Source organism: Mus musculus, chromosome 9 (assembly GCF_000001635.26).
Source record: "Mus musculus strain C57BL/6J chromosome 9, GRCm38.p6 C57BL/6J".
In the NCBI taxonomy this organism is placed as follows: Eukaryota; Metazoa; Chordata; class Mammalia; order Rodentia; family Muridae; genus Mus; species Mus musculus.
Window position 1 is genome coordinate 98,422,507 of NC_000075.6, and position 27,413 is coordinate 98,449,919.

The window sequence follows — 27,413 nt, forward strand, 5'->3', positions numbered from 1 at the left end:
GTGAACCCACCCCCCACCCCACCCCCACACACAATCACATTTCGTTGCTACTTTATAACTGTAAGTTTGTTACTGTTGTGAATTGTAATGTAAATATCTGTGTTTTCCAATGGTCTTAGGCCACCCCTATGAAAGGGTCATTTGACACATACACCACCGCCCCCTTCCCCACAAAGGGGTCACCATCCACAGGTGATACCCCGACTACCACAGAAAGCCTCCTAGGAGATCTAGAAGAGCGGGAGCTCTTGGATCTATTTAGGGCACTAGACAAAGAGACAGGCAGAGACGGTAAACTAACTGACTAGTGTGCTGTGTGCTCAGCAAACCAGCTCAGAGTAAAGGTCGAGAGACCAGGAGATGGCCAAAGTGGTCAGGGGAAGAAGGAGTGGCTAGAGCTGTGTCCTCCCTGATGAATAGCAGAGACCTGGAGCAACCTCTGTCCAGAACATAAGGATCCACTCTCAGCTCAGCAACAGACCAGGGCTTACTGTCCCTACTGTGTGTCAAGCACTACATGAGACTTTGGCATAAACCATCTCAGGAGGTTCATCTCAGGGCACAAAGGGAAGTGGCTGGAGAGGATGAAGGACTTTGGACTTGTTGGGGAGTGGATGGTGGAAGAAACGTTTGCTTAGCTTTCAAGCCTCCAGAGACCCAAACCTCCATTCCAGTGAATCAGGATGACAACGAAGCTGTGTGCCTTGGCTGCCCCTCACACAATGTCTTACACTAGATGATTTGGGCCAAAGTGCCTGAAGAAGTGGCTTCCCACACCTTTACCTTACACAGGCCTGGGACAGGCAGTCTTGACTGCCCAACCTGAGTTCTGTACTAACTGGGGAGGGGACACAGGGCCAGGATCTAGATAACAATCGGATGCCCTGAGCATGCCAGAGCAGACAAAGGACAGACCAAGGCTGTGATGGGAATCCAACTGTGGCCCTCAACCAGGGTGGGTGTGTGTGTGTGTGTGTGTGTGTGTGTGTGTGTGTGTGTGTGTTTTCTAACCCCAGAACTTAAAAATATCTGGAGATATCTTTGCAGAACTTTAGGGGACCAGGACCAGCAGTGCTACTGAAAATCTTCTAAGATTCATTTCGATAAGGCTGAGGATGAGAGTCCCTGGTGTTCAGCAAGAGAGTCCCTGAGAGAGTAAGGAGGGCTAAAATTCCAACCTTTCTCCCAGAGGACACTTGCCTACCCTGATGGTGTGCCCTTTAGTCATTTAGCTGGGGGAGGCATGGTTCTGCACTGAGAAGAAAGCATACCAGATCTCATTCCACAGGCTCCTAGGCTCTGATCTGTTGGGGGGAGGGGGGGAATTTAAAGAAATATTTAGTCTTTAGTAGGTCAAAAGGTCAGACACTGAATGTCATCTCTTTGTAACACACAGGTAGCAGGTGAGAAGGGATAAAGGTCTTCACTGCTACTGTTGCCAATGGCAACAAGGATCAGAAGCCACGGAACACGCCCACCCCCTCCCCCACCCCCTCCCCGACCCAGGTAAATAGGAGCTGAAGCTAGTAATAGAAGCTTACAGAAATACTGGGGAGTCTTTCCGTGCACAGGTATGGAAAGGGCCCAGAATATATTAACTGAAAAAAAAAAAAAACCACAAACTGTAAATTCCAGAAAAGGTCTGTGCTTTCCTTTCCTGGAAGAAGACAGAACCACACGATCCCGCAGAATAGTGTCAGTCCACACGCGCAAAAAGCCTTGGGTCTCTGACCACCACCGTGCATGGGTTCACCTGGAGCGCTTTCTTGTCCAGTGCATATTTAATACCACCAACTTCGCATCATTTCCTGGGAGAGCTGTGGGTAGTTGCTCTGCTCTTCATCCCTAGAGTTAAAACATCAGCTTCCTAGGAACTGGCCAGGCCACGGATGCTGAGCTTTAGACAAAGGCCTGTAAATGGCCTCTTCCTTGATGACGCTAGCAAACCTGAAGGAGACGCGTTTTCAACACTCAAGAGGCGTTTGAAGAACTCCCAGGGGGGTACCGGTGAGAATTCCAGGCGTTTGAAGAACTCTCAAGGGAAGTAAGGAGGGGGTACACAAAAACTAGGACCAAAAGCAACCTTTCCCCTTCCACACCTCCTCTTTCTAGGCTAGGAGGGGTTGGGTGAAAAGAGCAAATGGAAGGTCTGAACTGAAAGTGGCCAACAGCAGGGACAAACCTGGCTCTGCACCATCTTCGCCCCCGCCCCTCCCGCCCCCTGCCCCGCCCCGCCCCGATCCCCGCTCCGCCCTCTCACCCTGGGAGGAGGGATCGCTACAATGGACCCTCCTGCGGGCTTTGTGCACTCTTGGAATCCAGCTGTCGCCGCCCCGCGGAGCCCCGTGTCCCCCGAGGGCGCCCATTTCCGGGCCGTCCATCACCCGGAGTGCATTGGCAGCAACCGTCCGGGCCGAACCCACAGCCGCTCCCGCCTTCTTGGTGTCAGGCGATCCCCAGTCTGTCCCAAAAATGCCTGTGGACTTCAACGGGTACTGGAAGATGCTGAGCAATGAGAATTTCGAGGAGTACCTGCGCGCGCTCGGTAAGCGCGGCCCGCGGTTTGCAACCCCCGGCTCCCCGCAGACCCCAGTACCCCATCCCAGAGCGCGGCCGCCGGCTGCCAACCAGAGGGCCCGAGATGTTAGGGTTAATTGGTGGCAAGTGTCCGATAGCTCTCCCCGGAGGTAGATAGTTCAATCACTAGGGCAGGGCAAGCTTTGCTAGTTTGTTTTTAAAGGTCGGGGGCGGGGGGGGGGGCAACAAAACTTTGTTTTCAAAAGAATAAAAATGGAAAGGCAAGGCACAGACGGCCCTCAGAGGCCACGCAGAGTGAGCTGGAATCCCAACCTTGTTCCACTACCTAGGAACCCCGCTACCTAGGGAATCCTTTCTTATCTGAGTTTTCTTGACAACTCTGCCGCTGCTCTCTCGCACCCCTTGTAGACGTCAACGTGGCCTTACGCAAAATCGCCAACTTGCTGAAGCCAGACAAAGAGATCGTGCAGGATGGCGACCACATGATCATCCGCACGCTGAGCACTTTTCGGAACTATATCATGGACTTCCAAGTTGGGAAGGAGTTTGAGGAAGATCTGACAGGCATAGACGACCGCAAGTGCATGGTGAGGCCCCTCGACTCCTTAGCGTCACCTGCCCTCGGGTTCTGTCCTAGAGCTGGGTTAGCGTCTGGAGGGAGCAAAGATCTGGGAAATGCTGTGAATCTTCTCTCCCAGCCCCAGAGCCCCAGGGTATGCTAAACACACCCTGCAAGTGTGGGGTGGCTGGACAAAACCGATTGTTTGGTCAGATGGGAAGGCTCTAACTCTGCCAGGTGCTCAGACACACATGGCCTCACCAAAGCTCACCCTAACTGAGGAGATAGGAGCTCATTCATTTTACAGATAAAATCAACTTAATGGATTCCGTAGAGTAGTGGGGAGGGGCATGGAATTCTTGAACTCTTTGGTGGAGAGCAGAAAGAGAGGAGAAGGCACAGGGAGTCCTCGACAGTGTTATTTCTCCCAACTGATCTAGTGGGGCAGGGTGATGTAGGTCTCTAACACCTTTGCCCCTGCTGGAAGTCCCCTGGTTTGCTACTGCAAAGCTGGGATTTGACTGAGGCTCCTCCCCTGATACCCACTGAGCCCTGAGCTCCTTTCAGCCTTTCACCAAGTTCCTAACCCTATAGCACAGTAGGCAGCATCCAGGGTCAGAGGAAGAAGCAATGGGGTAGAGGAGGCCCTAACCCCTCCAAGAGTGGGAAACTGGTGACCTGCAGGCCCCAATTAGCAATACCACAGCAGACTCCGGAAGGTCAGTCAGCCTCAGGCCTCTGTCAGCATTCTGGGATTTCTCAGAGGCCAGGATACTCCCAGTGTCTCTTGTATGGTCTTCTGTCCAGAACTAGCTTGTGTTTGCTTCCAGGATCTGCCTTGCTTTGCAGGAAAGGGAAGCTTGCTACCCTTCCCTCACTTGCCAAGGGTATTTATAGTGGCCTACTGTATACCCTGCACTTCCCACCACAGCTCAGGGAAGGGGCAACTGGGAACTCCCTATTCAGCCAGTGACTAGAGGGAAGAAAATTGCAGGAGTAGGTTTTTGAACCTTCTTGTGTTGAAGGCCACACCCCACCCTACACTCAGCCAGGTTCCTCCGTGGACAGACAGCCCTTTCAGAAGCAGTATAGCTAAGTTCTCAAGGGCTGTAGCTGAAGAGGGTTAAGGGTCACCAGGAGGACCACTCACTCTTACCTGCTTTATTCTTTGGGAAACCATCAGACCAGAATCTGAGGCTGCTATTGGAATGCTGGAAAAAGTAACCAGTTGGCAGTGTACTCAGAGAGACTGGGAGGGAGAAAACTACTATTCTAGAACAATGCTATGCTCTAATGCAGCGATTCTCAAACTGTGGGTCGCAACCCCTTTGGGGGACCGCATATCTGATATCCTGCATTTTTCCATTGCCTATCTACATCACGACTTATAACTGTAGCAAACTGCAACAGTTAGTAGTAACATAACTGCAGTTATGAAGTATCAACCAAAATCATTTTATGGTTGGGATCACTACCACATGAGGAACTGTATTAAAGGGTCACAGCATTGGCAAGGTTGAGAACTGATGTTCTAACGTGTCCAGGCACCACATGCTTGCAGTCAGAAAGGACCTTCAGACAGGGACTGCCTTCTCTCTATTGTCCTGAACTGCTTCTGGGCCACAACCTAGAATTCACATCAGACATGTGTTTATTGGGGGTGGGGGTCCCTGCAATTCTGATTATGCTAGCTTGTACTTGATTGATTGTTGTCACTGATCACCTAGTAATACTAGTGAGTATTCACCGAGGGTCTACTGAGTGCCTGGTGATGCCATAGTTTACATTAACTCACCAGCTTTATTCATAGAGCTTCCTCCTGTGTTAACCTTAGGGCAAGGGTTACCTAAAGGGCAGAGGGAAGGGCAGAGAGAGCAGCCTGCCTCCCTTGAATGTGGTCATGACACCAGGGATACACAGAAGAGCAAAGCACAGTCAGTGACTGCGAGACAGACACACAAAGGTCATAACAGCCTGCGCTATGAAGACAAAGGGAGGCGAGCATGGGCAGGCTGGGGGGGGGGGTCCTGGGGTTCTGGAGGAGGTCCCTACTGCACTAGGTGGGAAGGAATGGGGTATGGGGGGTTTGGAGCACAAAGGGAAGGGCAATGACTGCCTTTTCTTAGACCTCTTGGGTAGGTGAACAAGCAAGGAACACTGCTCAAGTAAGCAGGGTAATGCTGGGATGATGTCACTGTTATCTTCGCTGCTTCAAGACCCACTAGCATCGCTCTCTGGGAGGAGGGGTTGCTATCAAATTGTCACAGACCGTACCCCCACAAAGCCAGGTTCAGCTGCCTGTCCTGGATAAACCAATTTTAAAAAGACAAATTGAGGAGTAAAGAAAAGTAAAGGGAAATTCAGTCATGGTGGCCATGCTGGGAAAGGGGACAAAGGGATCCAGTCATCCATCTCCCCAAGTCCATCTTGGGGTCCTGAAGTGATAAGGGCCCGAGATATGCACATCTAAGCAGTCCTGCCCAGGTGTGTTCGTGCCCAGTACTGACCTTCCCCGTCTCTCTTGTAAGAGGCTGTGACAAGTGGCTAATCTCTTCCCGTTTACCTCTGGCTGACCAAGGCTTAGACTTTCTTTTTGCCAGAATGAGATTTCTGAGAGGATTCCAGTCTCTTGGGGGATAAGAGTGTGGGTGTGAGGCCTGGGAAGACTTAGACTAGGGAAGGGGTCCAAGGCAGTCACTGTAGTCTGATCAGGACAAAGAAGCATCCTTGTTGGGCCTGGGAGGTCAGAGAGAGTTCTCATCACAAGTAAGTCTGATCTGGGGCTGGTAGGACAGACAGGAAGTAACTGTAGCCAGCCAAACAGGAAAGGAATGAAAGAAAAGCCACTGGCAAGAAAAGTGTCTGGTTTTTTAAAAAAATGTTATTTCAGACCTGCTTCTTGCTGGGTTCTAGGCTCAGCCTAAGGAAAGGGATAGCTGGCATCTTGGATGCCCAGGACCATGGAGGAGAGATACACATTTGTGGGTCATTGCATGGTAGAAGTAGAAAATGAGGGGGCACGGGGCTGGGGTTCAGGGAGCTATAGTTAGGGACATCCCCCAGGAGGGGCCACCTGGGCAGGGTCCTGAAGGACAATGTGGGAAGGGGAAATGAACAGACCAGACCATGCATGGTGAAGCCCGGTGCCCAGGAAAGGTCTGGGTGAGAGGAAGCTGCCCTGAGAGACCCGTTGTTCTGCAAGGGTTGTATGTAGCTTTGTATGCAAAATATGGCAGAAGGACCTCGGTGATGAGGACCTGAAAAGAGACCTACATGTGACCTGACAGGCCAGCAGGGAGTCTTTAGGGAACAAGGCGGAGTCAAGCTAACATTCCTCTCCAAAGGGCCAGGAGGCTGCTGGCGCAATGTCTCTGTTTCTTCCTTTACTTGCGGAATCTTATCTGTATTCCGAATGGCAGCCAAAGATGGAATCCAGCTTGCAGATGTATTTTGTTTGGCCTGCACAGTGTTGGAGCTGGTTGCCAGCGAAGGCCAGGGATTCTAAGATTTCACAGGGAGAAACAAAACAAAACAAAAAACCTACGTCTGACTGTTCTTACAAAACAAAACATTGAAAGCTGAAAGTGCTAAGCTTGTGCTCTCTCCCCACTGCGTGGGTCTCTCGGGCACTTGCCAATGCCCCCTGTATGTGAACAGCTTGGCATCATCCTTATCCACCTTGGTACTCGAGGTCCAGGGTCAGGTAGCAATTTGTGGTGTTTACTCTGCAGCTCCTGCTTTGGGGGAAGGTGGCATCTCGCTACACTGGTGCCTGTATAAAAAGCACAAATGAGGTGCACAGGACCATAGGTCACTGACTCTAGCCTACCTCCCCCGCCACCGTCGACATGGTCTAGGATTGCATGAGCTGTCTCTGTGTCCCTAGAGCTCTTAGCCCACTTTTCCAGTCTGGTCAGTAAAGATCCTTCAGGACCAAGGCGCAGCAGCCCCCTCAAGACTGGTAGATGTTAGAAAGACTGGTTTGAACCCAACAGGTGCCCAGTCTCCTTTGTCCAGACTGTGCAGCATCAGACAAGAGACCAACCATGAGTGTCGGATACAATCAACCTGCATAGGTCTATCTGGGTGGGGCTCAGACAGGTAAGTGTTCTTCAGCCTGAAACAGCGTCCACACTTCATGTCAAGACAGTCCCCGAAGTCATTCCGATCTTGTCCTCAGCCGCCCCTCCGTAGTAAATGGATCCTATGGAATGAGACTGAGCCTCTGATAGCAACCAGCAGTGAGCCTGGTTCTACATGCTGGTGGCATAAGGGCCATTTGTCATTCTGCAGTGGACACCAGGTCGGGGTTTCCCTGGAAGAGGCCTCTTTGTTCGCTCGGCTCTGACACCGCCTCCCTTGGCTTTGGCCTGGCCTTCATAGCTAGCTTTGAACTCAGGATGACCCCTCCACGGGGCCTGCCTTTCACTCCCAGCACTTGGCTCTCTGCTGCTTTCTTTGTTTTTATTATAAAAGGGAAGGGGGAAAATCAAGTAGCGGAAGAGAAGAAAGGGAAGGAAAGGACCCCTTCCCCCGCTCAGCCTGTACTCTGCTCCTCAAAACTTGTTCCTGCTACAGTTTCCAGTAGGTCTCTCTGGAAAGGCTTGCCCCATGTGACTGTCTACCAGTTGGTCCGATGGCCAAAGGAGCAACCTAAGGCTGAAAAGAAGGAAGAGGGGAAAGAGGAGGAAAGGGAAGGAGAGAAGAGAAGAGAGATGGGAAAATATCATTTTTCTGCACACAGTTTTTTTTTGTTTGTTTTTGTTTTTACTCCATGATGTGTTTTAGGTATCTCTCTTTACCTCTACTTTCAGATGTTTTTCAATCTTTTTTCTTTTAAGCCATCTGTGTTTCCTTCCCTTCCCTCCCTAACTTGTTGCAAATGCTCACTTATGCCCATTTATCCGTTCATCCAGCCAGGCATTCTAATTATATATGGCAACACATGAAATCCATCAAAAAAAAAAAAAAAAAAAAAAAAAAAAAAACGCTGTTAACACTCCGGTTTAAAGTCTTGCCAACTTCCTGATCCTGTTCTTGACCCATTAAAGAGATCTTTGGGTTCTTATGTTAACAAATATTCATGCCAGTGGTGAAATTAATGCCTCAGGCTACAGAGCTCCGAAGCTGTTGGATTTGGGAGCCTTCTGAGAGTCACCCCTGCCCAGACCAGGCCCTAGTATTCAGCTGGGTCTTTTCCAAGTCCTCAACACAGGATCTCTTTCATTTCCCAGCTAAAGTTCTCCCAACCTTTGAAATCAGAGTCAGCAGCATGCTTTTGAGGATTATAGAAAGAAGAATTAAAGCAACCAAACAAAATTTACAAAGTAGCTTTCAGAACTTATGCTGACTTTTGAAGATTGGAGTTTTGCAAGGCAGGAGCAAGGAAACATAACTGGATCTTCACTGCACCCGCACCAAGAGCTCTCCCCGCTCTCTCCACTGTTCCCTCTTTGGTCCTCATAGCAAATGCTCTTCAGCAGGGATCATTTTATCCATGCCATAGATGAAAATCTGAGGCTGGGAGAACATGCCTCCTTAGTTCAAGGTTTCTGACTGGCGTTGTTTGTGGAGTGTCCTAAGGGTTGCGGGGCATAGGATGAGTGGGAAGAGCTGATGTTATTGTCAGCACAGCTGGCTGTAGTGTGTAGGCAACAGATTAGACACCCCACTTCTGCTTCCACATTGCAAAATGGGCATCGTGATTGCTGCTCTGCCTGGCTCCCTGGAGTCAATTCTGAGGATCACAGAGATAATACACATTGCCTTTGCCAATACCACCTGCAAAATAGGACCAGCGCCCCTGCAGGCACCAGGATGTGAGGATCACAGCACAGTCATCTAGGAGGGACAGCAGTGGGTTGAAATCAGTTACAGCTGTTTGATTTTCTTTCTGTCCATCAGTGCTTCCTTACCATCATCTAGAGAAGCACTCCTTTGTACTGGTGAGAGTTCCCCACTCCCTTTCTGGGTCCTGGTGGGTCCACACATGCAGTATACCACCTCTGATGGGATGCTGCTGCCAGGGTGATGCAGGAGACCCAAACTGGTCCCATCTCACCCTGACTAGGATTAAGTCTGAGGGGAAAAGAGAGAGAGAGAGAGAGAGAGAGAGAGAGAGAGAGAGAGAGAGAGAGAGAGAGAGAGACTTTCTATGCAGATGAAGGAAAAAGCAAGATAAGGTCAGAAATGCAGGCGTTGAAATGAAGGAGGAGAGGGAGAGAAGAAGGTTGGAATGTTACAGGAGTTCTCAATGCTAATATTATTTCCCATATAGTTAAGCTATCAGAGCATCTTTCTTTCTCCTTCATCCCTCTGAGCTGATCTCCTGTCTCCTGTATCTGGACATCTCCTTTGACACTGAGACTCCAGAACTCCTGGGCTAACCACCCAACATTAGTTTTCACACTTGAGCCTGCCTTACGCACAAGGTTCTCATTCAGAGCCCTGGAGTGAGGCTCAAGGCCCCGGATGCTGCTGATGTTGATGGCTCAAAGGACCGTGCTGCTGATACTGTGAGGAACAGCTGGGCAGACTCAGGTTCCTGTGGTGTTCTCATCATAATTCAGAGGAAGAATTGTGTTGCTTCCTCTAAAGTCGCTCACTTCTGGAGGGTGAATGAGTAATGACAGATATGGTCCTGTCCCGTTAGGGAACAGGGTCAGGCACTGCCTGCGGATCCTCGCAAGAACCTATGATAGTTAGGGGTCTCAGTGAACCAGGAATGCAACTGAGTGTGCAGGTGAACAGGCAAAGCGGCTCTAGACAGGGAACGGCAGAGCGTTTAGGTTAGGTTCTGAATTTGAATCCTGTTTCCACGTTACATCTGGGAGCTTGAGGATTCTCTCGAGGTGGACTTGCTCTCCACGGCAGCTAGGTTTCAAGAATGAGCGTCTCAAGAGAGGAAGGCAGGTGTGTAATGTGTGTGACATTTTTTTTATGAGCTCTGAAGGCACTGTGGTCAGTCAGCTTTCCATTGCTGTAACAAAAATACCTGGGCTGATCTACTTAAAAAGAAGAAGGGTTTCTTTTGGCTTGCATGCAGCCTTGCATTTTGTTTCAGCGGATGGTTAGTTGGTACTGCTCCTTCTGAGCCTGTGTCGAGGTGGTAGGCCACTGAGGAAGCTCAATGCAGGGGATGGCTATTCACCTAATGACCAGAATAAAAGCAGAGTCCCAATGTTCCCTTCAAGAGTATATCCTCCTATCACTAGAATTCATCCAAGCAGGCCTCAATTCTTAAAAGTCACACCACCTCCCACTAGGGCCAAGCTTTGAATACATGGGGCTTGAGGGACACCTATCCAAACTGTACGTCTCCTGGCTACTCTCCTGTTTTCTGTTGGTGGTAAGAAAGGCTCACCCGTCTTCCACAGCAAAGGATCCAGGCTCCACATCTGAATAAGCAGGGTGTGACAGGGCTCTAAACAAACACTGACTGCTGCTTCAGGAGAGCTGCCTTTGCTGTAAGCATGACAAGCTGTCCCCATGGCCTCTGGCACACTGCGACCGCCCAGTGGGTCTGGAGCCTGTTTCTCTGGCTAAGCTTTGAAGGTCTATCCAGATTGGGCTGTTTTGTTGCTGACTAATGTGAGTGGATCTCTTCAAGGGTGGGAGAGGAATCACAGTAGGTGTGCCTGAGCCTGCCCTTTGTACTTAGGGTGGGGATTTCTCACCTTTGGGGCCCAGTTCAGGAGAGCATCCTGTGGCCTGGAAAGGGACAGTTAGCCCTCTGGAGGAAACCTCTTTGCTCTTAAGCAAGCCAGCAACTTGTTGAAAAGACCTCCTGCTAGGATCCCCATTGTTAAAGAACAGAGGGACCCTGGGAGTTTGTGCTTTTCTTTTGGCAGTCATTTCAGTGACAGTAAGCTTTAGTCCTTTCCCCCTGGGCTCAGGAGTTTAGTGGTGTTCTTGACTTGGAGTTAATCGAATACACTCCAAAGAGTATTTCACCTAACAGGGGCTATGCCCAGTCCAGCAGTCCCCTCTCTGGGAACTCAGTCACCAGTTTGACTAGAATTCTGCCACACCCTGTCCTTTGTGTAAATTAATAAATTAAGCTGTATTACATTGCTTGGCGCGCGCGCACGCGCGCGCGCACACACACACACACACACACACACACACACACACACACACACACACACGGTGGAGGGAGGATGAGGGGTCGGGCGGTACACTAGCTTGCCCAGGTATCTGTCTTGCTGACTGTAGCCTTCATTAAGGTTCATTTATATCATTAACTCTCCTGACTTATTTTGGGGTTTCCTCTGAGACCCAGACACCCAGGATGATACCTCGAATACAAGGGCAGCACTGCCCCTTTCCTTCCTTGTACCCCACCAGCCTTCCTTCTGCTTTTCTGCTGGGGGAGAGGTCCTCTGGGTATGAAGTGTAAAGGAGATGGATGTACAGACAAGGATGGAAGGAAGCAGGCTCCACAAGCATCCTCCTCTCATTCACAATGGAATTGTCTTACATTCAGCCAGGGAGGGAACAGATCTGTGTCTGACAATGGGCTGTGAGTCAGAAAATCATCTTACCCTCTGACTCAGACAGCCCACACACGGGTTATATTCCAGGAAAACTTTTTTCCCCCTGTTAAGTTTGCACAAAGGTATCTGTGTGCAGTTTCCTGATTTAAAAAAAAAAAAAAAAAAAAAAAGAAAGAAAGAAAAGAAGAAAAGAAATCTGTCAGCCATAGACACAGCCCTGAGAGCCTTGTGTCCATTGATTGAGAGGGGGCGGGCTGTGCCTTCCCACTTCACACCCTGGGAGGGGGAACTCTGCCAGGGTCACACCACTTTGTGTAAATGTTGCCTTTGGGCTCCAGCTTTAGATAATTTGTGACTTTTGACTTTTGTGTGGCTCAGAGAACAAGCTGTCTCCTGCCGGCTTCCTAAATACCAAATAAGCATGGTGCCTAGAAAGACTGGCTTTTCTTTACTTCCAGAGACCACTACCCAGCCGTGTAGATGGTTGCTGTGAAGATAAAAGTGTTCAGGGACAATTCCTCAACCATTTCCAAGGACTCTGCTTTGTCACATCCATCTCTTCTCTTTCTGGCTGCACTGCTCAGAAGTTCTTGCCTGTAACAACAACAAGAACAACAATTAACATCTCTTGTGCTTGCTGCGTGCCAAGCGCAGCACTTCCTATGGACGGTCTCCTTTAACTACTGCCTCTTTTCACAGTCATCTCCCTTCTCCCACTGTCCAGACTCCAGCCCATCCTTCATGTCTTCACGGGGAGCCTGACCATACTGCTCCCCAGGTAACACTTCCAGGCGCTCCTCAGTGCTCACAGCCCTATGGCCAACCAAGGATACAGCCTCTTGCCTGTCCACTCCTTGCCGCACACCTTATACTCCTGGCCCCATCCTCTGCTTGGGCGCCTTCCTTTGCTCTCTGCTCACTTTTCTGGGATGGTCTGTTTTGCCTCTTTTTGGAAGCATAGTTCCCCAATGGTAGAGAGCTAGCTCAGGGTAGAGAGCTAGCTCAGGCTCACCTGCTCTGTTGGTCTTGTTTGGATTGGCCATCATGCTGCTGTCCTTCCTTTTGCCCCAAGCTCCTCTCTGCAGGTTCATCTCTTAGGACACCTGTGACACTTGCTGATGTATGTGAGATACTAGATGGCGAAGACCTTCCTTCCTTCTGCATCTCAAGGCCCAGCATGATAGGGTCTAGTGTATTTGTTATATGAGCATTAACTGAGACAGCAGAATGGTATAAAAGGTTGACATTGACTATATACAAGATCTACTCTAATCCAGTTTAATAATATACTATGTCTACACGGTATTTTGCTCTGCCAGACATTCTTCTAAGCACTTCCTATGTGTTGTTGCTGCTGTTGTTGTTATTATTATCATTATCATTATCCTTACAACAATTCTATGAAGATGGTACCCATATTCTTCCTATGCTGCATATGAAGAGACTAAAATGCAGGACAGATAAGTACCCAGTGGATTTGGACCCAGGCAGTATGACTCCGGGTGGTTAGCAAAGAGAAGGGTGACTGTTATCCTAGGAGTCAGAGCTCTGGGTTAATCTGTCTTTGAGCTTTGGAATCTAAGATGCAGAGGCTCTTCATGAGGCAGTGCTATGGGATGGGGTTCATCAAACGGCAGGGGAGCGAGGTCCATATAGAAGTCTGTTCTTCCCAAGGAGGCAGTTATCCCATATCTTCCTGTATACCTTTTTTCATCTGTGCCCCACTCTGTCTAGAAGTCAATCGTGACCTGTTAACTGTGAAGCCTGACCTCCTTTGAAATCTCATCTCTGTGTGAACGACTGCCCTAGGGAAAATTATTTCCCCCTCTCTGAGCCTCTACTAATCTGTGAAATAGGGGTAATTAGAGAATCAGGGATAACTGCTTCTCAGTGAAAGTTAGGTTATGGGGGGTGGGCAGGGCATGGGAAAGCCTTCAGAGCAGCTGCTCCATCAGGAAGGGCTGTAACTATCTACCCTCCCACCAAGGAAACTGTCACCCCAGGAGATAAATTCTGAGGGTGAGAGATGAGGGGTGAGGGATGCCTGGCCATCCAGGGAAGACATAATAGGAGAGTGGAGGGTTTAAAAGGTTCTCCGTACCACAGACCAGGCTGGGCGAGGCCAGCAATGGACCAGGCTGTTGCTGACCCAGGAGTTTGCAGCCCTGCATGGGAACAGCCATGTTTGAACTGAAGATATTCTTTCTGGCAGAGCCATGGCCGCCATTTGCAATGATGAATTGGAGGCTGCAGAGGTGGAGAGAATGGCTCAGGGTCACCTCACCTGAAAGACATAGAATGTATGAACAGAGTACACTGCAGCCTGCTGGATGGAGCTCCATGGTGGAAGGTGGCCCTGTGGGAGTAGAGGACAGGCTGTGAGCTCAGACAGGCTGTGTCTAACAGGAAGAGATTTAAACCATGACTCAACTTCTATGTCCCTGTCTATCATGCCTCATTTCCCAGACATTTGAAGCCAGGTGACACCTAGGGATGGTAGTGGGGGACACTCTGTAAAGCTTATTTGTGGAAGAAGTGGCAGCCACATTGTCTGAGTGTTTTGTCTTGTGGCAGAGGTTATTCCGTGATGGTCATTGAAAACTACCAGCATGGCCCTAGGATGGCTTTTGCCTTTCATTCATTCAAAAATCAGTTGTGTGCACTTTTCTGCCACAAAGTGTTTATTAGCATCCCACACGTGGTAAGAAGATCTCAGACCTCCCCATACCTAACCCCCCCCCCCAGGAACTCTCTGCTGACCTATGCATTCTTCCCTGGTTTCTAAGAACTCATCTTCTATTCTGGGTGTACCTTACTTCTGAGAAAGGTCTGCAGAGGCCAAGGACTCCCACAGAAGGTGCAAGAATTCAGGTGGGTCATCCTCTCCTGGATCCCTCTTCCTCCTGCCTTCAGCACAGCTCCTCGTGTTAAAGGAGCCAGATCAGCTTGGCCTGGAAGCAGGGGCTAGAGAGGCCAGCACCTGGACTTTCCATAAGAGCCACATTTAGCCAGCTAAAGCCCCAAAGACACAAGATGAAGAAGTAGACTGTAAGCCTTCTTAGCAAATTCTGTTTTGGAGATGCCAGGTCCAGCCTTATATAGAACAGGAGAGTCTAGCCCAGGAAGGCCCACTCCTCCATGCAGCCCTTCTCTCTCCCTCCCTCCCTCCCTCCCTCTCCCTCTCTCTCCCTCTCTTTCTCTCTCTCTCTCTCTCTCTCTCTTCCCTTCCTCCCTCCCTCCCTCCTTCCTCCTCCTTCTCCTTCTCCTTCTTCTTCTTCTTTTTCTTCTTCTCCTCATTCTCTTCTTCCTCTTCCTCCTCCTCCTCCCCTCCCCTCCCCCTCCTCCTCTTCTTCCTCCTCCTTTCCTCTGTGTAGCCCTGACTGTCTTCAATTTATAGACCAGGCTGACCTCGAACTCAGAGATCTGCCTGCCTCTGCCTCCCCAGTGCTGGGATTAAAGGCATGCATCACCCATGCCCACTTCTTTCCTTCTCAGAACCCTGTGGCTCTTTCTCACATCCATTCCAGTTGTACTTGGCCATACCTCCTCCGGGCTGTCCCTGCCTCAGGCTGATGAGCAACCACCTCCTTTCAGACCTGCAGCACGTCGACTACCCAGGACCTACCATCCTTCAGCAAGTTTCTCTCTTCTTGTCTTTCCTTTACCTCAACTTTCTCTCAAGTAGCCGGAATGCAGGAGGTTGCAAGGGGGGCTGGACCATGGCTGCTGAATGCCGTTTCCTGCAGAGCCAGGCTACATGTCCTCCTCATGTAAGGCTCAGCTGAACCCAGGAGATGCTGAGCACAGTCGCTGACAGCTCCACAGCTGGGTGACCTCAGTCCTCAGACTACACGGGGTCTGGAGGAGTCAAGGTGAGGGTGCTTCATAACCTGCTCTGCACCCTGCTGAGTATCCGTACTGGTCACCATGGTGACTGTGGTGGTGGTGATCATGATATGATGCTGTCACTTCAACCAGGAAGCCTTCCAGGTGCCTGGACAGGGTTGGGTGACACAGACCTCTAACATTCTCCAGCCCAGCCTCTCACCTGCTCCTCAGAACTTCAGTCTCAGTGGTAGCCCTAGCACTGTAATGGTCTAACCTGAGTCAAGGCCCTTTCTAAAAATGATTGGGGGGGGAGGGAAACTAATGTGCCAAGATTATGGGGGGGCGGGGAGGAACTAATGTGCCAAGATTATTAATCAGAACATATTTCATTTTGTTTATCCTAAGACTTGTGTTACCATTAGCTGTTAACATCTTCATGGTAGAAATGAATGTCTTCATTGAATTCTCTTGTGCCCTCAGAGGTCTTGTTATGACAACATGTATTCATAGTGGCTGTTTTTAGTGGTCTTTGTGTCTCTAGTTACTCATTAACATTTTAAAGCCTTATTAATTTGGTTTTCATCTGTGCTCACAGTGAGTTGGCTTTCTCTCCTAAATGTGCTCATTTGGGGTAATTTTAAGGAATTCCCTTAGGAGAGGACTAGACAAAGAGAAGCCACTGCCTACCCATTGCGCTTCCCAGTGGGGCAGAACTGAGTGCCGTCAGCCCCACCTGCAGCAGGCTGAATATTACAGAAACTTAGGAATCTTTTGCCTCTCTAACCCTTGCGGATTAATGAAACATTGTTGCAAGCTCTCAGGACTGGGTCTCACGTGTTAGGACTTATGGCTTTCCTACCCCTCCGCCCAACAGCTTGTTTAATACAAGCACCAAAGGCTGTCTTAACAGGAACGGGAAGACCCTCCGAGAGAAAATCATGTGTTAAAACCACACTGCAGGAGGCAAGGCAGATCTGTATCTTTTAACAACTCACAGGCTGTACACAAGAAGTACCAACTCACTGTCTGGGCTCTGATTTTTATCCCCAAATCTAAAGAGTGTGGGTGTTGGGGTCAGAGCTGGGTCAGACTGGACTCCGGAGCTTGTAGACAAGACTCCCCATAGGAAAGGCATCTCCTCTTATGACCTGCCTCTGAACCCACAGAGATAAGACTGACCCAGAGGCGGGTACAGCAAGGGAGACCCTGGCAGTTCTTTGTGGACAAGCATGGAGGCATCCCTGTCCTTAGAGTGAGTGAGTGGCAGATTGTGGGAACTTTAATAAATGTCACATGTTTTCTGAGAGCCACATTGAGTCTCAGCATTTATAGGTCATGTGGGGTCACTGACTGTCACAACCAATACTGGTCACCTGAAAGGGACAAAGGAACATCAAGACATCCCCGGGACAGGGTCACCCCAGCTTGCTGACTGCAGTGCCAGCTAGGATTTCTGAATGGCTGGGAAGTAGATAATGGCTTTTGAAGTGACAGTCCCTTGTCAGAATAGTATAAAATTGTCTTCGCTCATCTCTTGGCACATGGTTCAGAAACTGCTGACACAGCCAAAGAGGTGTGGATTATTGTTCATTTTTAATAAAAAACTTAGGCTGGCTTTGGGTATAAGCAGCTGCCCTGGCTCCAGCCCCTTTGTACCTTCCTGTGGTGTTGAAATAAGTACTATTGAGAAGCTAAATTACAATGTGACTGTCCACTGCCTTGTCCTTGTATCTGGTCTTCATAGCTAAGGTGGGATTCTGAGTCTAGGGTAGCAGTTTTACACACACACACACACACACAGAGAGAGAGAGAGAGAGAGAGGGAGAGAGAGAGAGAGAGAGAGACCAGCCTCCCCTCTCTTTGAAACTTGAAAAGTATCAGGAATGTCTTCCTGATTGAAGTCCCCCACCCCCAAATGCAGATTAATTGGGTGAATCTAGGAAAGTGAATCAAACAGCCAAGACCCCTTCGAATCAGGCTTTGAAAGATGGCTGGCTACTGACCTCAGAGGAAGGCCAAAGTGGTGTTTTTGGATCCTAGAGTAGGTTGTAAGAAAAATTTACATTTTTGTGTCATTAAAAAAAGGAATTACCATCGGGCATGGCACATACCTTTAATCTCAGCACTTGGGACACAGAGGCAGTTGGATCTCTGAGTTTGAGGCCAGCCTGGTCTACCTATTGAGTTCCAAGTTAGCCAAAGCTGCCTTCCATTTCATTCCGAGTGATTGCCCTTCTCCCCGCAGCTCCTCACACCCCTTTCCTGCTGCTATAGAACACCAGACTTTGAGTCACTGAGACAAATACCACCTAGGCCAGACTGACCTTAAACCTATAGTGAGTCTCTTGCCTCAACCTCTCACGTGGTGGAACCAAAACCTATCTTCCTACTTCCAAAGACTTTAGCAGGTGTCTACCAAGTGCCCTGCCATGGGAAACAGGAGTGCCCTTGTGATTCTGATAAAGTCACATAACCTTTCTAACCTCAGATGCCCTACCATGTCCAGTATAGTCGAGAGCAATCTGTGCTCTAAGGTACCTAGGATAAGAATCAAGAGGAACTTGGTTGAGGCCAGGAAAGGGCTTGGACACTGACAGGACCAACTGAGGGATCTCTTCCCTGTGTATAGGGTTCTCAGAAAGACTTCTGTATATTAGGCATATATCTGCTCCTGGACCTCCTACCACAGTGATGGATATTCTGCCTACCACCAGACAGCCCCCTGAGCTAAGGCATTACTATTGCTTATATCTGGATATGCCATGGGATTTAGAAAGAATGACCACAGCCTTGGGGGCAGAAGCCCACCTTACCTAGTGAATATACCAGTCACGGCCATTCTCTGACAGTAGTCCTACAGGGTAAACGGGTGAGTCTGGTGATCCAGTTGGCATGGTTGTCAAAAGCTTTAGCAATTTGCACACAACTCCACCAGACAGATCCTCCTCAGAACATGTGTTCTGAGGAAATAATGTGCTGAAAGCTTTGTATATGAGGAAGTCTTATTTATACTGTTTCAAATTATAAAATACCCAAATGTCCCAGAGTAGGTAACCAGCTGAATAATGGAGTGTGTGTTCAGTAAAACACCACCAGGGCCCTGAGGGGCTCCTCACTTGTCTGGATGCTCTGCTGGTGCTGTCTTTAAATCATTACTATTTTTGAATAAGAGTCCCTCATTTTCATTTTCCTCTGGCTCTTGCAAATGACGTGGCCATTTTCTCCATAGTGCATAACAGTGAAAAGCATGCTTATGGCTACTATTTGTGGACGTGGAAATCACCTCTAATAAATAAAGAAATGAGGACATAAAGGCATACATGACGGCAATCCTAATCTTCTAAAAGCAGAAATATATGGATATGTTGATAGACGACTGGATAGAAGTACTCCAAAATTTTAGGCAGTTATTTCTGAGGAAGGGAAGTTACATAGACTCATTTGCATTTCTTCTTTTAAGTACAGAAGGTATGAATCTGCCAGCTTTAATGGAAGAAAAGACAATGCCCTGTAGATCCTAGCTGAGACCCAGCCAGTCTGTTCATGCTTCAATGGGGTCTGGAGCCCTTCACCTGCAGAGTGCACAGGAAACTACCTGTTCTTAGGAACTGTTTGAAGCTGAGAACTCATTTCTCCATCCCTCTCCCCATCCCAAGCCAGGCATGGATGACACCCTGTGCACTGCTTTTTGCCACATTTGGGACATAACAGCCTTTGCCCACCGCAGTCTCGTCAGTCACAGACTGTACTGTATTCTGACCTGACTTACATTGGACTTTCTCAGGCTTGAGGCTACACATGTGCCCCAAGTGCGTCTCTGAATCAAGGAGAGGAGCCACGAGGCTTCTTGTGCCCCACATTCACTGTGAACTGCCTCCAGGAGTGAGATCAGTGTGCATACTGGTGCACCCCTGGCTATGCCTGCCTCACTTCTGTCTGTCTGTGTGTCTGCTCGTGTCATTTGTGAAGGTGCACATGCGCTATGCCACACACATGGAGGTCAGAGAGCAACCTCGGTGGTAGTCCTCACCTTCCATTTTGTTTTAGCCATGGTCTCTCTTGTTTCATGGCTGCTTATGCTAGGTTACTGAGACCACTGGTTTCAGACAGTTCTATCCACCTCCTGCCTGCCTCTAGAGTCACACTGGGATTGCAGACATGTGTACTACTGCATGTGGCTTTTAAATATTAGTTCTGAGGATCCAGGCTTAGCTAGTGGGGCAGGTGCTCTGCCTTCTAAAATGTCAACCCAGTTTGCTCTCTCTCTACCTCTACCTCTCTCTCCCCTCTCCTCCTCCTCCTCCTTCTTCTTTCTCTCTCTCTCTCTCTCTCTCTCTCTCTCTCCCCCCCTTTCTTTCCCTTTCCCTCTCTCCCTCTTTCCCTCGTGTGTGTGTATGTGTGTGTGTGTGTGTGTGTGTGTGTGTGTGTGTGTGTGTGTGTACACACTCATCTACATGTACAGTTGCATGTATGCATGTGTGTGGAAGCCAGAGGCCAGGCTTAGGAATTCTCTCCCCCACCCCTCTCTCCTTTCTTTCTCTCTCTTTCCTTTCTTTCTTCCCCCTCCATTCCTTCTTTCATTCTTTCCTCTCTTCTTTCTTTCTTTCCTCCTCCTTTCCCTCCTCCTCCCCCTCCTCTTCCTCTTCCTCTTCCTCTTCTTTCCCTTTCTTTTTTCTATTCGGTTTCCCATTAGCCTATGGTTCACAGAGTAGGCTGGGCTCCCAAAGATCTTCTAATATCTAATATCTCCCTAGCCCTGGTATCGTAACAGAGGTCAGCACTGGCCTTTTTACATGACTTTTGGAGCTCTAATTCACACTGTTGTACTTTGGAAAAGGACCCATCTCCCCGGCATCTCCTGAATGTCTCACTGCAGGCTCATCTCAACAGCAGAGGGCAGTAGTGATCAGCAAGCGCAAAGATGGGGCTTGGAGGGCATCAAGGAGAAAGGAGCCAGTGGGCCTCCAGTGGAGTCCTCACTTTGCACTCCTTGCCAGCGTTTTCCTCCCTCACATCTGCATTATGCTCTTACTGACTGTCCTGATGCTGAGCTGAACGTGACAGACAATGCAGGAAGCTCAGAACCTGAGCTATCTAAAGCCAAGGCCCCAGAGTCGGCTCCCTCATGCCAGGTGGGAATGTGGGGATCCTGGGAATGTTAAAGTCACTGAGAACCACACAGTGAGCAAGATTGAACAGAGTCCTTCCCGCTGAAAGGTGGGTGGCAGGGCTCATGAGGACTTTCCCTTATGGCAAGGATGTATATCCAAAAGGATGTGGGCATGGTACGTAGGAGATGTCCTGGCCATATCTGTCACCCAGCTCAGGTTCTGTTGACTCAGGCACTTATTTAATGGTCATGCTAAGGAGACAAGATTGAGCTCCCATTTTTTGATCCCCCCTCCCCCCGTGTTCCTGGGTGGGTCTTGGCTGCTCAAAGAAACAGAAACCCCTCAGGGATGCCTGTCTTCTCTCTCAGCATCTGGAAGGACACGCCATGCTCTATGAGGATGTGGAGGCTCAAGGGTGGGATGTGAGGTTCCATCAGATCGAGTCCAGCCTGTGGGCTGGTCTCAGGCAGGACAGGAGGACTCTACCCATAGTTCAAGTCCTGAGCATTTGTACTTAGAGTCCCCCATCTCTGCCATTGTCTCCTGACAAAGCACCAGGAACCTTTCCCCTATGGGTCCAGCCTTCCTCTCTGGAGCCCACCCCAGTGTCTCTTCCTCCCTGGACTCCCCTTCCTTAACTTACTGCTGACCTCCCAAAGCCCCTGGTCTGAAACCCCAGCAACATAAAGCTGTATAGCACATCAGAAGAGGGGGCTTCCGAGCACTACTGACCTATGTCCACACCACTCAGATGAGCAGAGCAAGTCTCTTAACCTGGGACATGTACAGGAGATTCCAGGCCATACAGCAGGATATAACAGTGGAAACTGAGACTTGGCTTAGAGAAGACAGGAGGCTGTCGACCAACATCTTGTTGACATCTGAGCTCCTTCTCCCTAGGAGATGGAGGCTCTCTGAGGACATGGGTGGGGTTTTGTAGATATTAGAAGACCTAGCAGAGCTGGTGAGATGGCTCAGTGGGTAAGAGCACCCGACTGCTCTTCCGAAGGTCTAAAGTTCAAATCCCAGCAACCACATGGTGGCTCACAACCACCCGTAATGAGATCTGATGCCCTCTTCTGGTGTATCTGAAGACAACTACAGTGTACTTTCATATAATAAATAAATAAATCTTTAAAAAAAAAAAAGAAGACCTAGCAGAAGTTGAAATAATAATGATTGAGTAGATGAACTGTCTAGGATAGGCAGGGTTCTCCTCACAGAGATGAGGGGACGAGGCCCTGACTGGCATATCTCAGAAATCCCTCCTCCCTGTTTCCCATTCACAACCCTGCCTCAATGACGTTCTCCCTGTCCTAATTGCCCTTTTAAGTGGAATTTATGAAGGTTTTCATAAATTTAAAACTGATCTGCACACTTTAATAAAAGCATGTGGCGGGCAGGGAGTATTAGGATGTGAGTTTTCTGCACTAGAATTGCCGTAAGCGCATCTTGAATTATTGAGGTCAGGAGCCTCTCTCTCCTTCAGTCCTCTTGAGTGTGGGTGTGGGTGCTTCCCCAGGACTGACTACTGTGTTTCTTGCTTTGGCAGACCACTGTGAGCTGGGATGGTGACAAACTCCAGTGTGTGCAGAAGGGAGAGAAGGAGGGACGTGGCTGGACGCAGTGGATCGAGGGTGATGAACTTCACCTGGTAGGTTCCACGGTGGGGACCCAGGCTGTGTCCCCAGCAGTCCTCATGCCCTGAGGGAGTGAATGGACAATGGAAAAGAGCACTGGGTAGGCATTGGTTCTATTCTAAAGTATCTCTTCTGCAGAAGATGCCTGAATGACTTGGAAACCATACAATGTGTTTCCAAGGTCTAGGCTGACTCAAGGTCCAGCCAGGGGGAGCAGGCGGAGAGGCAGGTGGTAGTATGAGCAGCTGTCAAGGTCCTTGTGTTCTCTGGAACAGAAAATCAGCTTCCTGTTTTGATGGTGAAGACGTGGAACTCTGAGGGGCTCGCTGGCAAGTCCTATTGCACTTCCACAAAGCACTTCCAAATAACATATATGTATCCTGTGCACAATGGGACCAGAGCCAAGCAGAAATTCACCGGGAGTGTGTGATCTCGCCTTAGGCTGGGGGCCAGGAAAGGCTTTCTTCAGTCAGTCCTCCTCTCTACCCTCAGCCTCAGGGCAAAGCCACTTCTACTCTGCCTTCTGCCTGGGCAAGATGGCTGGGCTCCGTGAGAGCTACCAGGACCCATGTCCTCTGAGGTGGAAGTCTCTATCCTTCCTCCTTCCTGGAACTCCCCAACTACCCTCCCTGCAGAAAGAGCCTCGCTCTCAAGGTTCAGATGACCTTGAGCTAAATCCTGGGCCACTCACTGGGTGCCTTGGGTAGGACCCAGCTATCACATCTTCATCTCAGAATGCCCTACCACTGCCCCTGAGCTCCACAGCTGCAGCTGTGGAGGAGGAGAGGAGAACTGGAACGAGAGGAGCAGGCCAGCTGCATGGGGCCCCGGGCCATGGGGTTCACCCGCCAACTCCCTGGGTCTCTGTTTGCTTAGCTGCAAACAGGGTGGACATGATCTCAGTGTCCCCTCACCTTTTAGCCCCGTGGCTCTGTGCCAGAGGCTGCAAATCAGGGTGCAGAAGGTTCTCTGGGGTTTCACTTGATCCTCGAAGAGCTTCAAGATTCTTCTGTCACCATTTCAGGTTTAGTAATGGTCACACAAATATCCAGCTTCGCTTCCCAACAACTTGGAAGGCAGAGTTTGATTGCCACTGCCCCCAACCCCTGCCATAGTCAACAGGAGCTGCTTCTATGGGCTGACCTTGGGCTGTCTTGGTTGCTCTTAGAACGACTGGGAAGGCCTGGGTCCACCCACTGAGATAAGGTAGTTCCAGGGAACTTCAGTGGGCAGTCTGGGCTTAAATTCTTGAACTACTCTGAGGCAAAGTAGTGAACCACGCCTCCGGGCTCAGTTCTTTTGAGCCTGGGCACAGACTGTTCCAGGCCTAAAGGATTCCTGAAGCCCTTTAGCTTTTTAAGGGAATAAAAACAAGGGAGCCATCAAGAGTTCCTATTGGTCAACTTAGAGCCACTCCTTCTCTCACCCAACTCCTGCTACAGGATCAGAGAGCCTCATTTCTGTGGATCCCATTCTATCAACTTCCTAAAGACGTAGTGAAGCTCATACAGTACAATAGTAGCCACTGAATATGTTCCAAGTCCCTGTCCCAAGATTCTCAAGTGTAATGTTGCTTCAATGAATTCTAAGCTAATAACCAGTGTCTTTATTATTCCAGGAAATGAGAGCTGAGGGTGTGATCTGCAAGCAAGTGTTTAAGAAAGTACACTGAGCAGCCCGAACAGCCCGAGGAGATAACCTTGGTCTTCAGGAACAAGTGGGATGGGCCTGTGGTCAGGAGCCCCCTCTGCCTAACATGGGGACCGAAACGCATACCCACCCCAGGCTTCTGCCAGCGAAGTCTCTCTCTTTGCCTGGTCTCTTTTCCTTTTCTTAAAATGAAGCGACCCCAATAAAAGTGATCTCTGTTTAAAGACATGTGTTTTGGAGGAATTTCACATCTACCTTCACTTGTTTTTTTTTTCCTCCGAAGCCTCTGAGGCCAGTTTTTCCCAACACCTCTCTTGGGTAGAAGGAGAAGCTGTGCAAAGCCACAGATTACACCCTAAAGGCACAACTATGTATCTTCCTTCCCCTAGAGGCAGCTTGGCACTGCAGTGTGCATGATTTGGTATCTATCAGCTGGGTGTTAAATACTTTCTTTCCACATCACTCATCCAACCCAAGCCACAGTGTAGTGATGCTATGGAAGCAGGAGTCGCCATCAACCAAGGCACAGAAAGCCTAACGGGTGCTGGCCAGCAGAATCTGGCTTCAAAGTGCACGGTGCACCCAAGAGATATTCCAGTGTTATCTATGAATAGAAAGAAAATGGACAGGGCTGGAGAGATGGCTCAGCGGTTAAGAGCACTGACTGCTCTTCCAAAGGTCCTGAATTCAAATCCCAGCAACCACATGGTGGCTCACTACTATCCCTAATGAGATCTGATGCTCTCTTCTGGGATGTCTGAAGACAGCTACAGTGTACTTACATATAACAACAAATAAATCTTTGATCTGGGGCAAGTGGGGTCGGAGGGATGGCTCACAACCATCTGTACAGCTACAGTGTCCTCATATACATAAAATAAATATTTTTTAAAAGAAAGGAAATGGACAGGATTTTCATCCAAAGCTAGAATGGGGCAAAGTTACTGATTGGATTTGACTTCACCTACCCACTGGGGGCTGATGCCAAGCCATTCTCACCGTGCTAAATGAGCCATAACTTGGTAAATCTCTCTAGGAAAGGGAGAGCAGCCTCAACTTCACACTCAAGTGTGATTGTGGGCCATGCCACCATTGCTGTAAAGAAACTTAGAGAAGAGGATGGAGAGATAGCTTAGCAGTTCAGAGTGCATATTGCTCTTTCAGAGGAGCCAGATCATGTCTGAACACACACATGGTGGCTTTTTACCACCTGTAACTCAGATGCCAGTTGACTGAATATCCTATTCTGGCCACCTTGGGCTCCTGTGCACACATGGTATGTGTGTACCTATGCACTCAGACACAAAGCCACACATAAAATTACATTAAAAATATTTATAAAAAAGAAACTGGGCGATATGGCTGTATGGGAGAGCCCTTGACTAGCATTCATAAGATCCTAGGTTCTGTCCAGAGAGAATATGCCAGCTCTGGAAGGGTTTAAGGATAGAGAAAATAATTGAAATAAGAAAATACTCATGTGGAAGACCCTGCTGACTAACCTGACAGCCAACCAATCATCCCAGCTGAATTCCAGGCCTTGGAAATAGTGTTGAGTTAGGAGTCACAAACAGAGTTCAAGTCTCAACCTAACTGTTCACAGGGCAACTCCATGCCAGGCTAGACCTTGCTTCTATCAGAGCACCTGCCTTCCCTCCACATAGGTGGGATGTGAAGTCTGCAGACTGCTGGGCCAGAGCATTCTCTCAGACCTGACTACATCTTAGTCACCTGGGAAGTTACCTCTCCCCCTCCTCTTCCTCCTCTTCTTCCTCGTCCTCCACCCTCCCCCTCTTCCTCCCTCTCCCCCTCCCCCTCCTCCTCTTCCTCCCTCTCCCCCTCCCCCTCCTCCCCTCCCCCTCCTTTTCCTCCTCTTCTTCCTCCTCGCCCTCCTCCTCCTCCCCTTCCTCCTTCTCCCCCTTCTCTTTCCCCTCCCCCTCCTCTTCCTTCTCCTCCCCCTCTTCCCTCCTCCTCCTCCTCTTCCCAGCTCACCAAGCCCTGGTTACATTGGCATTTTGTTTCTTTGTTTTTTATTTATTCCTTGAGAATTTCACTCAGTATATTTTTACCATATTCTTTCCCATCCCCAAACATCTCCCAGATCCTTCCCCATTCTACCTACCCAACTTGATATTCTTTCTCTTAAAACAAAAGACACTAAAACACAAGGCATCTGATCTGTGTTGGCCGGCTACTCTTGAGCATGGAGCCTGTTCCCTCCGCCCCTCTATTGAAGAAAACTGGTTTTTCCTCTCCCGGCAGCCATCATTTGCAAAGAGTTTCTTGGCTCTTAATGAAACTTTGTGCCCACTTCCCCTCCTTTGTGCTGGCATTTTTCTCCGACTTGAACTTATGCAGGTCTTGTGTGTGTTGTCACAGTCTTTGTAGCTCATTTATGCTTCTGCCCTGCTGTGTCTAGAAAGTATTTCCTTGAAATCAGCCACCACCTCTGAATCTCACAATCCTTCCTTTTCTGTATAGAGCTGTCAGCCTTTCAGAGAGGAGTTTGATAAAGGCATCCATTCAGGACTGAGTAATCCAAAGGCTCCCAGTCTCTGCGCATTGTCTGGTTGGGGATCTCTGTGTTAACTACTGTCTACTACAAGATGAAGCTTCTCTGCTGAGAACTGAGTGATGGGCTCACCTGTGGGTATAGTGATGTGTCATCATGGTTGCTTTAGTGTAATGTTTAGTAAAATAATAGTAGTATTTCCACTGGGCCTGTAGCCTGTCTAGTCTTAGGTCCTTGGTCTCATTAGCAAAACAGGTTTCATCCAATGAAATACAATCAAAAGTGGCTGGTTGCTCTTCTAGCATTCTTGCCACTGTTGTACCACTGAGCATATCTTGCAGGCTGGTCTCTTATTACATATCATATCTATCATATATCTTATACTATATGTTATATGATGTTATATGTTATACATTTATTTTATATATTATATTATACCAAACATCTCATATTGTTGGCATCTGTGTCAGATTGTTGATTGTTTTTTCTCCTCTGATAGTGTATAAGGCACCTTCGATCACTATGAATGCTAAACAGTTGGGGCCAAGCTTCCAGTTGAATACCAGCTAGATTTCCCCATGTTCTCTACCATAATTACTAGCTATCTTCAGAGATGGGATCTTACTGTCTGATTGTGTGCTAATTGCATTAGCAATACCCTGGGGGTTTGAGGGGTCTACGCTACCCCTTTAGACAATGATTCACAAATATGAGACCCAGTCCTGGTACTGCGGTTTTATTTGGTAGCATATGATGTCTTGTTGGGCATTTTCTCCCCTATGTATACGGTGACCTCATTTAAATTCCTTGCACACATGCATGTATTTTAGAAAGCTTCTACAATAATAGGTTTCAATTTGGCTTTTCAAGGAGCCTCTACCCTGCTCTCAAATCCCCCCCCCCACACACACACACTTTAATCCTTCTGTTTTAGTTTCCCTTGCATCCCTTTATAACACCATACTCTACCTCCCCTTCTGTGGAAGAGCCTCTCCTTCCCTGTGGTCCTTTACTTAATCTCTGTGGTTATTCTGAATAAAACACACATATCTAAAGCTCAAAAGCCTACATCCATACATA

General features: G+C 48.8%; 1 protein-coding gene across 1 annotated transcript; it reads left to right on the top strand.

Annotated features, from left to right (window-relative positions):
- Positions 1–454: 454 nt before the first annotated feature.
- Rbp1 (retinol binding protein 1, cellular) lies at positions 455–24,045 on the top strand. Its single transcript, NM_011254.5, has 4 exons — positions 455–2,545; positions 2,947–3,125; positions 22,084–22,185; positions 23,790–24,045. The coding sequence occupies exons 1-4, from the start codon at positions 2,473–2,475 to the stop codon at positions 23,841–23,843; spliced, it is 408 nt and encodes a 135-aa protein (NP_035384.1). The 5' UTR covers positions 455–2,472; the 3' UTR covers positions 23,844–24,045.
- Positions 24,046–27,413: the final 3,368 nt, after the last annotated feature.